General features: G+C 42.6%; 1 protein-coding gene across 1 annotated transcript; it reads right to left on the reverse strand.

The window, feature by feature from the left end:
* Positions 1-2469: 2469 nt before the first annotated feature.
* On the reverse strand, positions 2470-15240 carry TMEM64 (transmembrane protein 64). Its single transcript, XM_065668564.1, has 3 exons — positions 14262-15240; positions 8182-8337; positions 2470-5144 (listed from the first exon to the last, which is right to left on the reverse strand). The coding sequence occupies exons 1-3, from the start codon at positions 15024-15026 to the stop codon at positions 4950-4952; spliced, it is 1116 nt and encodes a 371-aa protein (XP_065524636.1). The 5' UTR covers positions 15027-15240; the 3' UTR covers positions 2470-4949.
* Between the last annotated feature and the right edge of the window lie 284 nt (positions 15241-15524).

The raw sequence follows: 15524 nt of genomic DNA on the forward strand, positions 1-15524 counted from the left end.
CTGCAGAGAAGGACTTGGGGGTGCTGGTCGATGAGAAAATGAACATGAGCCGGCTTCAGTGTGCGCTCGCAGCCCAGAAAGCCAACCGTATCCTGGGCTGCATCAAAAGGAGTGTGACCAACAGGTCGAAGGAGGTGATCCTGCCCTTCTACTCTGCTCTTGTGAGACCTCACCTGGAGTATTGTGTGCAGTTCTGGTGTCCTCAACATAAAAAGGACATGGAACTGTTGGAACAAGTCCAGAGGAGGGCCACGAGGATGATCAGGGGACTGGAGCACCTCCCGTATGAAGACAGGCTGAGGAAGTTGGGGCTGTTCAGCCTGGAGAAGAGAAGGCTGCGTGGAGACCTCATAGCAGCCTTCCAGTATCTGAAGGGGGCCTATAGGGATGCTGGGGAGGGACTCTTCGTCAGGGACTATAGTGACAGGACAAGGGGGAACGGGTTCAAACTTAAACAGGGGAAGTTTAGATTGGACATAAGGAGGAAATTCTTTCCTGTTAGGGTGGTGAGGCACTGGAATGGGTTGCCCAGGGAGGTTGTGAGTGCTCCATCCCTGGCGGTGTTCAAGCCCAGGTTGGATGAAGCCTTGGGTGGGATGGTTTATTGTGAGGTGTCCCTGCCCATGGCAGGGGTGTTGGAACTAGATGATCTTGAGGTCCTTTCCAACCCTAACTATTCTATGATTGTCCCTCCTGCAGATGAGAAAGGATGGGAAGCAAAGCACTGCAGCCACCAATGCCAAACTGCTGTAGGTTGTAGAAAAAGGACAGACATGCTATGCTAACTGGAAGATACAGGTTTTACATCCTCTTCACCAGACAACTAATTACCTTGATTCACCTGAGTTACATGTGCTACATCTTTGCAACATTCTCATCTCCTCAGAAGGATGACACCCAATATTCAAGTCTCGGGATACAGTCAAATCAAATTTTTCTTCTGCTATCTTGCTAATAACACAACCCCCCTGTACAATAAACCTAACCCGATATATTTCACAATATATCTAACATCTTAACTAGAAAGAAAGTTAGAGAACATTGCACTCATAACAGGAAATCTTGCCCTCCTTATTTCCCAAACGAACTGAGACTCCAGATCCAACCAACTATAAGTCACTTGGCTAGCAAGCAAGACTGAACTTACATTAATGAACATCAGACTGCATTAAAATGTAGTTTAAGTTTAGCGATATGCCAGAATAATCTAAGGAAGGAGGGAATGGACAGGATTGGAGCTTCAGACTGTTATTTCTTGCTTCTTAACACCACTAAATTAAAAAACAATACCGCAGGATAGTTTGAGACAAACCCTAATGTCCTTGAAGGCAGGATGTGCTAGACCCACCAGCCCAGTGCTGCCAGGCATATCACTAATCCTGCAGGACTGGGGAGGACAGGGACAAGACACTTTCCTCAGTGGAGGCAGAATTTACATCACCTCCTCCTCTGCTCTTGACTTCCTATTCCCTCACGCCCAAACCATCTTATGTAGATGGGACTGGTACAAACTTTGAATTTATTACCGCCTGTCAGAGCTACTCAAGCTATTTGCTTCTGTCATTAAGAATGACCATGCAGTAAATAGGAACACATTTACAGTATTTCATTTTAAGCATCGTATCCTAGATTATTTGCAAGGCTGCAGATGACTCCAGTAAGCTTGGCCAGTCAAAGTCCAAATCATACCAGCCCCGGGCAGAAAGCTAAAACAAATACAAAGGATTCAATATGTGAAACTAGCCACACGCCATGGAAAAGCAATTTTTCCATTCTTGAACCTCACCTCAGCAACGCTTCCTGAAGTTCTTGTGCAACAATCAGTGTGAAAATAGTACATAAAGCTCTTGGACAAAAAAAGAGTTTTCCTCCCAGGAGCTTTGTATAACGTAAACTTTTGACAAATTTATTACACAGTTGCACTTATCACAAGGAAGAGGAAGGAAAACTGGTGCTGCACAGCTGAGAGAGATTCCTTCTTCTGTATGAATGACCTGCGATTTAGATACATTTTGTGTACGAGATGTAGAAATCTCACCATCATGGCAACTCAGAAAATATTCATGAAGCTCACTTGCCACATTACTTAAACTGGATTAATACCCTTTTCCTTTTAAAGGCACTAGGTGGGGAGACCATCCAAAAGATGGTACATTCAAAAATAACAGCTGTCTTTTGGTTTGGTAGCACATTTCTCATAAACATCCCTATGCATATTCTTCTATCAAAAAGGCAGCTACAAGTACCCAACCTTCTAAGTATTTAACAGAATTAAGCATGAATTTTAAAATTTAATAAAAATCAAGTATCCTTCCCTTGTAACTCCCCCTTCTCAGAAATCAGCCTTAAGTACTAACTTGTTACTCCTTCAATGCAGACAACTATCTTTGTATGCATATGTAGACAACAGTTCCTTCCAACCTTCTTCCCAACTCCTTCATAGCAACTTAAGCATTTAATACGTATTCCTTTAAAGAAATTTGAGTGAATTTATTGTATAAAATTATGATTGGCATGGTACAGAAAAATTTCTTTTAATGCACATTTCCCATTAACTTGTACACAAATATTACAAGTATCAAGCAAAATGCAAAAGTCTTAAGAACTAATTCCATACTACAAAAGTGTTCACATAGTGAAGTTACTCTGGTTACAAAATGTGATGGAAATAAAAGCACTTCAAAATACATAATTGGGAAATGTTCTCAAACAATCAACACAACCTTAAGTTAGTTAAAAAATGCAAAGAAAGAGATACCCTCATTGAAATACTGTTGCTGATTTGGCAAGATGGAGCAAAGTTCAGATCAGTTCGTTTACTGAAGGACTGTTCTTTCCAAGAAACAAACAAACAAAAAAGAAAAAAAACACCAACCTTTAGTTAAGAAAGGGCTCAATTCTATTATGATGACAAATAACGCCATCAAAGAGTTATCTGGCTCTCTTGTTTTCACACAGGAGCTGTCAGAGGCAGAGATGTGTAAATGAACACCTCCAGGTATACACAGATTGCCTTTTCAAAAACAAACCAACCAAACAAAAATACCAAACCCCAAAACAGCAAAAAAGGAGACAATCTGAACTTTCTTGTTTCATTTAACTAGTTCAGTTCTTTAGGTCTCAAGGCCCAAGAACAGCAGTCTGCAAAGGATACATACTTGAAGAATAAAACTGAACTTCCACTACCAGGGAAGGCGCAGATGCCAAGTTACGTGAGTACCGTACGTCCCCACAGTAAGACTGCTACAGGCTATCAAATCTCTGCTTCCCAACAATCTTGAAGCCTTACTATTCTCAACACAACGAAAACTGCTTGGACCCTATAAACAGCCTTACAAAAAGGAGGCACAATCATTGTTAAAAAGTAACACAAATCTTGAAGACTGAAAGCATCCTTACAAACTTACGCAAAATAACTACAAAATAGGCAATACATCACTTTTTGTATCAGATGACTTGTGTGTGTTTGAGCAATTAAACCTTGGTATGTATATCTACATGAAACTCACGCATACAGAACATCAGTTCAGGCATTATTGTTGTTTTCCTTTTACACACACACACACACACACAAATTACTATTGGGTTAACCAGTCTACTTAAACTCAGTGAAAAACAGTCCACAGCACACGTAAAAGAAGCATTATCCAATACAGTGTTATCATCTTGCAAAAAAGGAGTCAGAATTCCTGAGTCTCAGAGACATTACTGTCCTCCTCCACTATTGGATTATTTATTTTTCCAAGGAGAACTTCTAGTTTCCATTTCTTCATGCAGATGAAATTTATAATAGATTGCATCCTTTAAAAAAAAAAAATGTAAAACTTTTAGAAAAAAAAACATGCCAACCAAAGTGAATTTTTAAAGCTTTTTTTTTTTTTGGGGGGGGGTGGGAGGAAGGATTCACTTACAAAGGAGAAGGGGAATTCACTTACAAAATAAAGGCCACCTTCATGTAAAATAAGTACTGCCAGTATCCCATCATTCTGTTTAAAGGAGGGATTTAGCTCCCTGTTCTGGAAGCACTATAACGAGCAGTCATTAGAGTTGAAAAACTCCCTCCATTTAACAATTAAAAATACTACAAACAGGACTAACATGGAACAGCCCTTTGTTACAATCACCAAAGTGGCAAAACCAATGCAACAGTTAGGTCATGAAGTCTCCTTCAATTAGTCACTGCAATCTATTATAACTTCTATATATTCCCTTTTACTTTGCATATTACACAGTGTAACTTAAAATGTTATTTAAGAGCACTTCAGTCCCACAATGTAGGATTTAAGCTTGTATGAGTATGTATGCATGGCTCTGCAACACTTTTAATGACTTACAAAAATACATTCAATCAAAACTTTGTATAGGGCTTTTGTTTTGGTTTGGTTTTTTTTTTTTTTTTTTACCCCAAACTGAGGGAAAAGCCAATTGGTCCCATCATTAGCTAAATAATACACTCCAAGTTCTGGAAGCAATTCCAAGGCAAAAGCACATTCAAGAATAACATACACTGAATTGCATACTTTCTCATTCATCTTTATCAGTAATAAAATTCTACTGCATATAATTATTCAGCCTTATAAATAATGCTAAGCAGAAAAATATTTACCTCTGTGCTACTTTTCTCAGTTTATAGAAGCATTTTTCAGTTTACAGAAGCAAAGGAAAAAAACCCTAAAGTGCAGACTACAGGCCATGACAGGCATAATAAATGACCAAAGGTGCAGCCAAATTTGCATTTACATCTTAAGTTACTTTGCCATCTTTCTTTCCTTGCTAGAAGCCACCCCATGTGCAACTGAAGAGCTGGTCGGTTGGTTTGTGCCACAGTACAACCTGTAACCACTGGTAAATTCTTCTTTTCTTTTTTGTTTTAAACTAGTTGAATTGTCCATAGGTATTTCTAGGCAATAGCTTAGGTTCACAAAACCTTACATTATTAATACTTGAAATCACACAATATTGACACCTCCTCCAGAGAATGCTACTGTCCTTTTGTTGCAGTAGGTGGCTGAACCACTGATGCTTGGTTGACTGTCTTTAACAAGAGATGTCTTCATTTCTATTTCACATGCTACAATAGCTGCATTCAGTTCCACTTGAGCTCGGTGAACGACATAAAACATGAGTCCTATGCTTATGACAATCTGCAAAAAAAAAAAAACCAAGAAAGAGTGTTGTAGGCTATATAAACTGTAAGCATGAATACAAACCAACTGTTCAGAACAAACCAAGAAGTCACTGATGTGAAGATTCATAGAGGCATCTGTTGGGTCCATGTCAAGACATCAGATAGATGAACTTGACCAGCGAGTAGCTCTAAACCTACACATGCTAACAACATAACAGCATATCAGAACATAGATATTACATGGACCTTAAATATTGATATAAATTGAAAATATGTTTTCTTTCTTTCTATTGACATCCAAGTACTGATTAAAAACCAATCCCTTCACTTTCTCTCTTGGCAAAAATACTTCCACAAAGAAACAATATGGTGTATTTCTGTCAGTCAAAAGGGCTCTTTTCCCATGCACTAAGTGAATAATAGATCAATATTCTACTGGGCTTCTGCAACTTGCAAAATAGCAGACAGGAGATGATGCAGATGAAAGGAAATAAAGCTGCTTCTCCTTGCCCCTCTGGTGTGGAAGAGGGCAGAGAGCAGCATTATCACTGTGCTTCTCGGGTATCACGACTAAACAGGACTGAGCAACTTATAGCTGTCTGTATGGGAAGAACTTGGTTTCTGGACGATGGCGCAGGGAGGGGGACAGAACATTGGTGGTATGGGTTTCCTTTTAAGCACAAAATATTGTCCAAAACTAGGGTTTAGTTCAGGGTTTTGCTCTTTATTTTACAACTAAGAATCTTAAACTTCCACCACAACTATTATCAGGAATAAACCCGGACAATTTTTTTCTTAGAAATTACTCATTCAATGACAACAGCATGCATTGCACTCCCCAGAGGAAGCCTCTGGTTTCAATAAAACATCAGTTAAGTTCTACAAATGAGATCCTCCTTAAGAAAAATAATAAAGTCTTCAAATAAAAATCAAGCTGTCTCATAGTAAGAGTGCCTTTGAAAGAATTGCTTTGCCTTTTTAAAGAATATTTTATGAAACTAGTCTGCAACTTTAAAAAAAAAAAAGCAAACAAAAAAAACCCCAAAAAACACTGAACAAAGGTTGTATTGTTTACAACAGAACCTACAGTTTTGAGTCAAACATCTGAACTTCATTATTAATGGTAAGGCTATGTTTTCTTTGAGGACTATCACTTAAAACATCTGTTGGCATGCCATAAAAGATGACAGAATATCCCCAAGTAAGATGATTCACAAGTACAGTCAGAGGAGAATTGTGGCAGTCTCTAGCCCAACCTGCTGCTCAGAGTAGGGCTGGCTGGAAGACCAGACCAGGTTGCTCAGCACTTTTGTCCAGTCAGGTGCTGAAAACTTCCAACAATAAAGGTTTCACCACCTCTCCTATCCCTGTGGTGAAAAAGATGTTTCTCGCTTATCCAAATTATACAGTTCAAAAGCTGGTCAATGTAAGAGTCAAAAGGAGACCATGGACACAAAATTCTGAATACATCGTAAAAATCTTATTCTAAAAGCTTATCCAAATATTTAAATTTTACTGGTTTTAGAAATATTACTACCAGTAGCCTAGTTCCCTAGATGAATAATGATGACACAATGGCTATGTTCTGATATGCTGGCTTTATTGTTAGCATATCTACTCTGCATATCTAGTCTACTAGTCTGGAAATAACATTTCACAACTAAAACAAAAGATTGTCAAGTAACCATTTATTTTCTCCTTGATCTATTTACCCCACATTTAAAAAGGCATTTTAATACTCATAACCCTGTTCTATGAAGCCTATAAATTAAATGTTCCATTTAAGAACACAAAAGTTGGGAAAGAAGGAGTATTAAAATGGTCCTCCTAGACTTAGTTTTACAATTTAGCAGTGTTAGACATCAGCTTTAGATTTGTAAAAACAGAGGAAGATAAATGACTGCAGTACCAAAGTCTGCAAAACACAGTAACTGCCAGCCAAACACAGCCTGAAGTACTGACACTGTGAGAGGAGGTTTTAGTATACAATCTGGTTCTGAAATACTCATGACTTCTATGCTTGTAATGGTCTCAGACTTAACGCTTACCCCAAAGATTTACTAACAAATTATTTCATCAGCTAAGCTTACGTAAAGTTACTATATAATTCTCATGAATTTACTCCCTTGAAAAATTAGGATATTCTGATATTGGCTTTAGGAAAATATTATTTCTACAACACTTTCCATCCTGAATACCTATGCAAAATCGGAGTGTTCAGTGCTAACAGTGACCACTGCACACGTGCTGGGTCCATGCACCCTGAACATGCTACTTCACAGCTGGCGGCACATGGGCTTTTGTGTAGCAGGGAACTGACACAACTAAAATTTATCAGATTACCACAGAGGGCAAAAGAAGAAAACTTGACAAAACTGGGCAGAAAAGAGAGCACTGAGTAAGTTCTGCTTGCATCATATGAGGTACAAGAGAATTAAACTTTGCTAACAGAACAAAATCAAAAGAAAACAGTACACTGGAAACTAGTATCTGTGGGTATCTAGCAGTCAATAAGGCTGGGAAAAAAGAAATGTCAGCTCAGTTCTACACAATCCACTGAAAATACCAAAACCAGTTATAAACGCTTTTTAATATCCACTACTTTTCAATACCACATGCCATATTCACTTGGCTCAGCATGTACAAGGTCTGTTATCTCAGACTAGGGATCTGTTATGCCAACAGAGAACAGTTCTTAACCCCCAAGACATGCATTCCCCCAAAACCAACTGCAACCCACACCTTTTACTTGAGGCTGCACAATGTGAAAGACAAATCTCTGTGCCTCACACATTCCTACGCGCATGCAGTTTCCAAAGCAGAGACTGAATGACTTGAGGAGACAAAGCTACAGGAAGGAAACTTGTCTACTGTTTCCAGAAGAAAAATTCTGCTTTGAATCCTACTGGTACAGTAGATGTGTGAGAAATCAGGGGGATGCAGAAAAAAAACTCAAATATTTTTATCTCCAAGAGTAACTGCTTACCCAAGGAGTCATACAGAAACTGACAGTATTGGTAGCAAGGTGTATGAAAGATATTCTTTTAACTTACCTGTAAACTGAATATAAAATATCCACTAACACTTTGTTCTGCAATCACATCCTCCATGGTGCGCAAGGTAGTGCCCAAGTATGAGTTCAGGAGCTGAGTAGGAAGCAGTCCAACTGAGGAAGCCATCAGGTAGTTGGGTAGTGACAAATCTGTAATCTGAGTAAAAGAGAGCGTAAGAAATGGAGCACAGTTCCAACGCAGTCTATGTGCACAAACAGCCAGACTGCCACTCCCGTGCAAAATAATCAAAGAATTTCTTACATTCCTTCACTGAAAGTTTCTAGTGTGTGTGAATCAGAACAGTACAGGGCTAGTTTCCATCCAGCCTTTTAAAAGTTCTTAGGTTTTATTTCGTTTCACCTTACTGTACACAACTTCTCTGTGCACAAGTCATTCACTAAGGATGCAATTTCACTGTTGATTCAAGATGTTTATTTCTTCATGGTGAACAGAGCCCTACAATTTATGAGAATTTGCCTGCAGGAAGAAATTTCTTTATCAAATGTGCAGGTCTAAAGCAAAAACCTATTTGCTTTGCATTTTACACGTATGGCAACTGATAAGAGGCAATTGTTTAAAATGTTTTTGTATTAAGTATATAGGTAAACAGAACAGCAGATACAATTGGCCTCTGCAAAGGAAGTTATGTATCTCATTCAGATACATGTATCTATCGGTGGTCTCCATCAGTGATATTTATCTGTATCTGCCCCGAGATATATGGGTATCATTAAGAATCTCTACCCAAGATGTTTTACATCACACTTTCATTACTTAGTACACAGTTACAGCTTTTGTTGATTTATCTGGAAAAAAAACACTAACAATACGTCAAAATATTTTCCTCTCTTTGCTGAAATTTCTGTTCTCAGCCAATATGTGGACAGTTTACACGGGAACAAAATACACAGCACTAGCTAAATTAGTATCAGCAGCGACTAGGAAATACTAAATGAAAGAGCCAAGAGGCCAAAGGATATTTACACAGAAAAACAGAAACAGGAGAAAACTACAGGTTAAAAATGAGTACAAAAAGGGTGACTCTGAAAGAAGCAGGCTAAGGAATTTTCCAGACAATTCAGTTGATCACATAGTCATAAAACAAGTTCTAATTAAGAACAGCCCCTAACACTGGGAGCCTACACGGAAATTATTGACCTTGACAGTTCTGTACAATGTCGAAGACAAGAGAATAGCAGCAAAGTTACTCATTTCATCATGCTATTCTTAAAATAAACTTCAGTTACTATGAAAGTCACAGCGCTGAATTCTCAAAGCTCTAAGCACCATCAGTGGAAAGTTTTTGGAGGAAGGAAGGGCAATGGAGGAGGCAAATGCACTGAAGCATAAAGATTGTTGATTCACTGGAACAAGATCCAGTAACTCAAATCAAAACTTCATGCTGCAAATTATTCTCCCCACAGACTGAAATATACACCAGCACCACAAATAATACAGTTCCTCTCTACACAAGATTAATTTAGGTTTGTAATGAAAAAGCTCTACATAATTCATAGAATCATAGAACGGTTAGACCTTAAAGATCATCAGTTCCAACCACCTGCTGTGGGCCCAGAAACCTTACACTTAGACTAGGTTGCTCAAAGCCCCGTCCAACCTGGCCTTGAACACTGTCAGGGAAGAGGCATCCACAGCTTCTCTGGGCAACCTGCGCCAGTGCCTCAGCACCCTCACAGTAAAGAATTTCTTCCTCACATCTAATCTAAATCTACCATCCTTAAGCTTAAAGCTGCTACACTTTGTCCTATCTATGCATGCCCTTGTAGAAAGTCCCTCTCCAATTATGTCAGAACTTCACATTTGACCAATGCTTTGAAACTTGTTTCCCCCTGAACATAATAGTAATCTAGGCCATGCAGTAAGAACGCACAACCAAAATTTAACATACTGCCAAAGGAATGAAGGAGCTGCTGTTAAAGAGTCTCTGAAACACTAATGCTGAGGCAAGATTTGCTAAGTAGGGCATTGTCATTACATGTAATGAAGCTGGGAAACTTCCCATTAACAATCCCAGGCACCTCTCATTTCTGTACACACATTAAGGACACTTTGGTTGCAGAGCAACACATATGCACACCTGGATTTGTCCTGAAGCAGCTGGACTTCCTGAGCCATGAGAGAGGCTCCAAAGGAGAAGCTGCGAACGAACACACTGAACTGCAACCTGTGCTTCCATTAAAATGAAAGCTAGGGAAAGCAGGGTGGAATCTTGCAGGTGCCCTTTTAACCCCTGGTTTGCAAGGCTTAGGCCTACAGTGGTATTCCTTCCCCCAGGAGGCACAAGAGGTAGACAGTGTCCCTGCCTAAGAAAGCAGAGAAATCTGCGATAGAACTTACAGCTTTCCATTTCTTTCCTTTTATGAACTTGACCTATTCTACAAACCTGCTAGACTGGGGTCTGTGTGGCCAAACACAGCTTCTGCCAAACAGAAGCTACCAGAACTCCATTTTTAGTGAAAGCTCAAGCCAGCAAAAATTAACAGTGAAATCCCAAAGCATGCATGGATCGAACTGTGTTATGGGCCTAACTGACGTATTTAAATGAAATTAAGAACTACCTAACTGCTCTGGTAACAAGATCATTAGCCAGAAAATCTCCCAGTAAGCCTTGGACAGGCTTTGTCTGGTAGAATTTCTGTGTAGTCTTTGCAGCTCACAACTTTGGTTCAGTACTATCAAAGAATAAATGCTTGCGTCAGGACTTTGTTGGGGGTTTCACATGCCTTTAGGGACTGCAGTAGATTTCTCGCCCCTCACCTTAAAACCTGTGTGTTTCAGATCTGGTAGGCCTAGCAACTGAGAGCAAAGGACAGTGTTGATGCTCTTTTATTTCCTCGGGGTGAGGGGTGAGGTTTGAGGCGCTGTGAGAGGGGCGAAGAATAAAATCCACAATGCCACCAAGTAGTAAATAAAAAACAAGACAAAAATTAGCTATCAACTTTTCAAGAAGCAGAGTAAGCAGCCTGCCTGTTCTTGCAAAGCAGGTACCATTTCTTCACATCTGATTTCACACTGTGCATTTCTGGAACCGGAGATGCTCACTTGGACATTCTAGATTTATTTTTTTTTAGCCAGATTATTTCATACACATGATACTCCTCTCAAAGAGGAGAAGAAATAAAGAAAGATAAATTCTGATCTAACCTACACCTGGCACTACAAATAATCAGTTTGCACAAACCTCACTCCAGGGACCTACTAGTAGGAAGGAGGTGATAACCTGCATACCAGGGCTCCTTACAGACTTGCCTTCAAAACATTCAGGAGTTGTCAAGGGAAGACAGCTGTGGGTGGGCAAACACGCCAGTAACAGCTATCAGCCCACCCCAGCAACTGAGGCCAACCTGGCATCACAAGAGGAAAAAAAAAAAAAAACACAAAACAAACACACAAAAAAAAATTAAGCAAAACCCACTCAAATTGAAATACAAACATGCTTTCAGTTAACAAGTTTCTAGGTCTTCATAAAGGCAAGTAAATGCATTACCCCACTGCTCCTACTAACAGCACCTTCCCAAAGAGCAGCAGAATGAACTTAAGAAACAAGACTCTCATGTCTGGCTGGCGAAAGACTAAGGAACTTGTGTTAATTTTCCTCTTGTGCTGTTTCAGATAATATAATCCCATCACTTGCCAAATGCTAGGAAGCTCTTCCTCCCTACTGTACACTCCCTGCAATTCAACCTCCTCAGTCCCCTCAGCAGGTGGTACACACCACTGAACAAGTGCTTGTGGAAATCCATTAATTAATCCCAGCCCTGCAGATGACCACTCCCACATCAAGGTTATGTTTTGCCCTGGACTTCATGTGTCACTTCCTCCCTTCCCTCTCATTTAAGCATTCTCAGTATCTCCTGTTTACTTATACATATGCACACAGACCAGACTGCTGGAAAATTAAAGACACATAGGTTTTCTTAAGGCCACTGGTCTCTTCTCCACTATTAAGAGCGACCCTTTTCAAATAAAGCTGCTAGGACGGGGAATGGATAAATGGTTAGGGCAACCCAAAACCCCTTGCAATTTTAACTTAAGTTTTCAAATAAATCAGATTTCAAAGAAATTAATAACTTGACCTGTGTGGGTAGAATTTTGTATTATATACATAGTTTACACTTGACTAACAGCGAGAAACTGCCCTGAATTCCCAGATTTGCATGCAACATCTTTAATTTTCAGTAATCTAGCAGTTCATATTAAACGTTCTCAGTTAAAATTTGAACACACTGTGCTTTATTTGACTATGCTGTGCACCAGTAAATCTGGAGTAATAAATGTAACCCAAACTCGTTTTAGCAGGCAATATCCAAGTTACTTGGCATATCAAGAATCTGGTTTCATCCCATTTCCTATTTGTTATTTTAACACTGAAACCTTCCCCTTGGAAATAAAATTATTTAGCTTGTCGTACTTAGAGAATACAAAATGCTGATTTACAGCATCATTTTAATATTGCACTGGCCTGAATACTCAGCTCAATTGTGTTTCCAACCAAATGGTTTGCCAGGAAGGCAATCTTTTTAACTCAGTAATTCTCTGGCCAGTTCTTGAGATTCAATACTACTCTGCATCTGCTGACTACTTCAAGAGACACCCAGAAGCTGTGAACAACTGGAGCACAACAGCTCTCCCCACTTTAGGAAGGTCATACTACAGCGAAGCCTCATCTGCAACACTGGGACCTTGGGCTCTGGAGGGACTCTGCTCCCAGCTGCATGGGTCTAAGCTTCCTCAGTCCTGCAGTAATATAGGAAAATAAATAAAATGGCTGAGGCACTTCTCAATTACAAGGAAATAGTTAAATGACCAGCTTAAAAAGAAATTATAAATTGCTACAGCTTTTATGGACAGAGACTGCAGCTCTTCAGATGAATGCCTCAGCATATGTAGCTTTATATATAGCAACTTTAAATATTTGATGGGGGTGTTAACCCCTAAAAATTGTGTGGATTTTTTGGTATTCAGTGATCTATGCATTTCAATCAGATGATTTTGTCAGAATTAAGCAAGCACTTCAGAGGGGTACAGGACCAGGACTGCAGAAGGGGGGAAGGAAAGTGTACTTTCCTTCTGCCACAACAAAGTGGCAGACCAAACCGCTTTTTTAGAGGGTCTCTTACACTAAAGAACCTATGAGTTCCTGGTAAACCGTTCAAATATTTCACCATCTGGTTTGCTTTGTTTTGATTTCATAGAGTTAGCAGACACAACTAAGGCGTAACACATAGCCAAAACCAAAGCCTTCAGACAAAGCACTCAGGAAGAGATGAGGGTCTGAAATTGTCATCATCAGCATGATGGTGCTCAAAAAAGTGACCCTCTATACCTACTTTCTCCTTTAAGATGACCAAAAAAAACAGTAAGATTATAAATTTTACATGGCTGCTCTTAAAGAACACACCAATCGCCATGTAAAAGCAAAAAGAAAAGCCAGAATAAAACCGTCAAACTCAAGTTTAAACCAACTTTCAATACCACTGTGGTGTACAGTCTCTTCTCAGCTCTGAGGCTACATCTTCCTGCTTTGCTCAAGATATGCAGCCTCTCTGATGTGCATGGACCTACCATGTATGGATTTGCCAGATGTATGCTACAAACACCAAGCAGAGAAATTTTGTCAATTTCTTTCTTTCCAATGTAATTACTTATATGAAGTAGTTCAGAGAGATCTGACATGACCACTTAAAAGTACAACTTTTCCTCCCACTCCAATCACTTTGAAAACACAGACACTTAAAAACTGTTGTGTTCTCCACAGATTTTGCTAACCAGCACATTGGCGCTTCTTTCCAGCATCAGAATATAGTCTTGAAACACAGACAGCAGCTCTAACGCAATGACACCGAACAAGGCACCTTGAAAACCTGACATCCCTCCACAAGCACAGAAGAGCCACTAGCAAAAGCAGGCAAGGGAACATTACTTTTAATGTTATTAGAAAAGAAAGAAACCAAGGTTTCTTCCCGGGAAAGAGGGCAACCTCCACCAGTGACACTGGCCGCTATGCTGCAAGCCATCCTTCCAGCCAGAGCTTCTTCCCTGGCCACACAGGAACTCACCGCGAAGACAGCATTCTGCAGCCCAAAGGGGATCGGGGTCAGCCGTGCCAGAGCCACCACCTTGAGGCCACTGCCGCCCTCCACGACGCGGACGATGGCACTGAGTGTCTCGCTGCCCTGGATCCTGGCCCGCGCCCAGTGGGCCAACAGCCGCTTGCAGGCCACATGGGCGACGAAAGTGCCCACAAGAACGCCGAGCACCATCAGCCCCATGCCCAGCCAGAAGCCATAGAGATAGCTGGCGGCCACGTTGAGCAGGATGTAGCCCCAGCCGCAGGGGAAGGACACGATGATGAAGCCCACGGTGAAGAGCAGCACACCTGCCAGGCTGTCCAGGCTCTCGGCCCAGAGCACCAGGTCTCGCAGGTACTGGCGCACCAGGGCCAGCGAGGCGAAGCAGAGGGCTGCCAGGACGCACACGCTGAGGCAGCTCTTGCACCAGCAGGTGCCCAGGAGGCAGCAGGAGCAGCGCCAGCCCCGGGCCTCGGCCAGCCCGGACCCGCCGCCGCCCGCCTCGGGCAGCTGGCAAAGCAGCAGCTCCGCCGGCGGCAGCCCGCCCTGCTCTACGTACGGCCGGAGCAGCAGCCCCTCAGCCCCCGCCGCCTCTGCTGGGACGAAGCCGACGGTGCCCCCGCCGCCGCCTCCCGCCGCCGTCCCAGCGGCTCGGGACAGCCAGCGGCCCAGCTCCTGCCGGGCCCCCTGCGCCGCCGCCTGCTTCACGGCCCGGGAGAGCAGCTGCAGCGCCGCGCTCCCCGCGCCCCACATGCCCCCGCCCCGCCGCCCGGCTCTGCCGCCGCGGAGCCGCCCAGCCCCGTCGCTTCCCGCCTCCGCAGGCAGCCAGCGGGCAGGGGCGGCTGCTCCCTCATCGCCCCGCCATGGCCCGGCTGCCGGCGGCGGAGCCCAGCCGAGGCCCGGGAGGGGGCGGGGAAGCGGCAGCGGGGCGGGCGGGGAGGTGGGGGCCGCGCTTCGCCGCCGCCGCCGCGCGGGCCCGGCAGGCGGACGGTCCGCGGCGGCTCCGAGCTGCCTCCCCCCTCGGAGTTAGACAGCGGCGGCGGCGCCGCGCTCTCCGTGCCGGCAGCGGCGGCCCTGGCGGAGCGCGAGTCCCGGGGGGCGGCAGCGGCGGCGGCGGCAGCGGAGCTCCATCTCCCGGCGCGCTGGTCTCCCGCTCCGCGAAACGCGCCCTCGGAGCGGCGGTGCCGATGTGGCAGCCCGGGCGCCGCTCGCAGCGCAGGGGGCGGAGACTCGACCCCGGCCGTAACACAG

The sequence above is a fragment of the Lathamus discolor genome, chromosome 2, assembly GCF_037157495.1.
Source record: "Lathamus discolor isolate bLatDis1 chromosome 2, bLatDis1.hap1, whole genome shotgun sequence".
Classification (NCBI taxonomy): domain Eukaryota; kingdom Metazoa; phylum Chordata; class Aves; order Psittaciformes; family Psittacidae; genus Lathamus; species Lathamus discolor.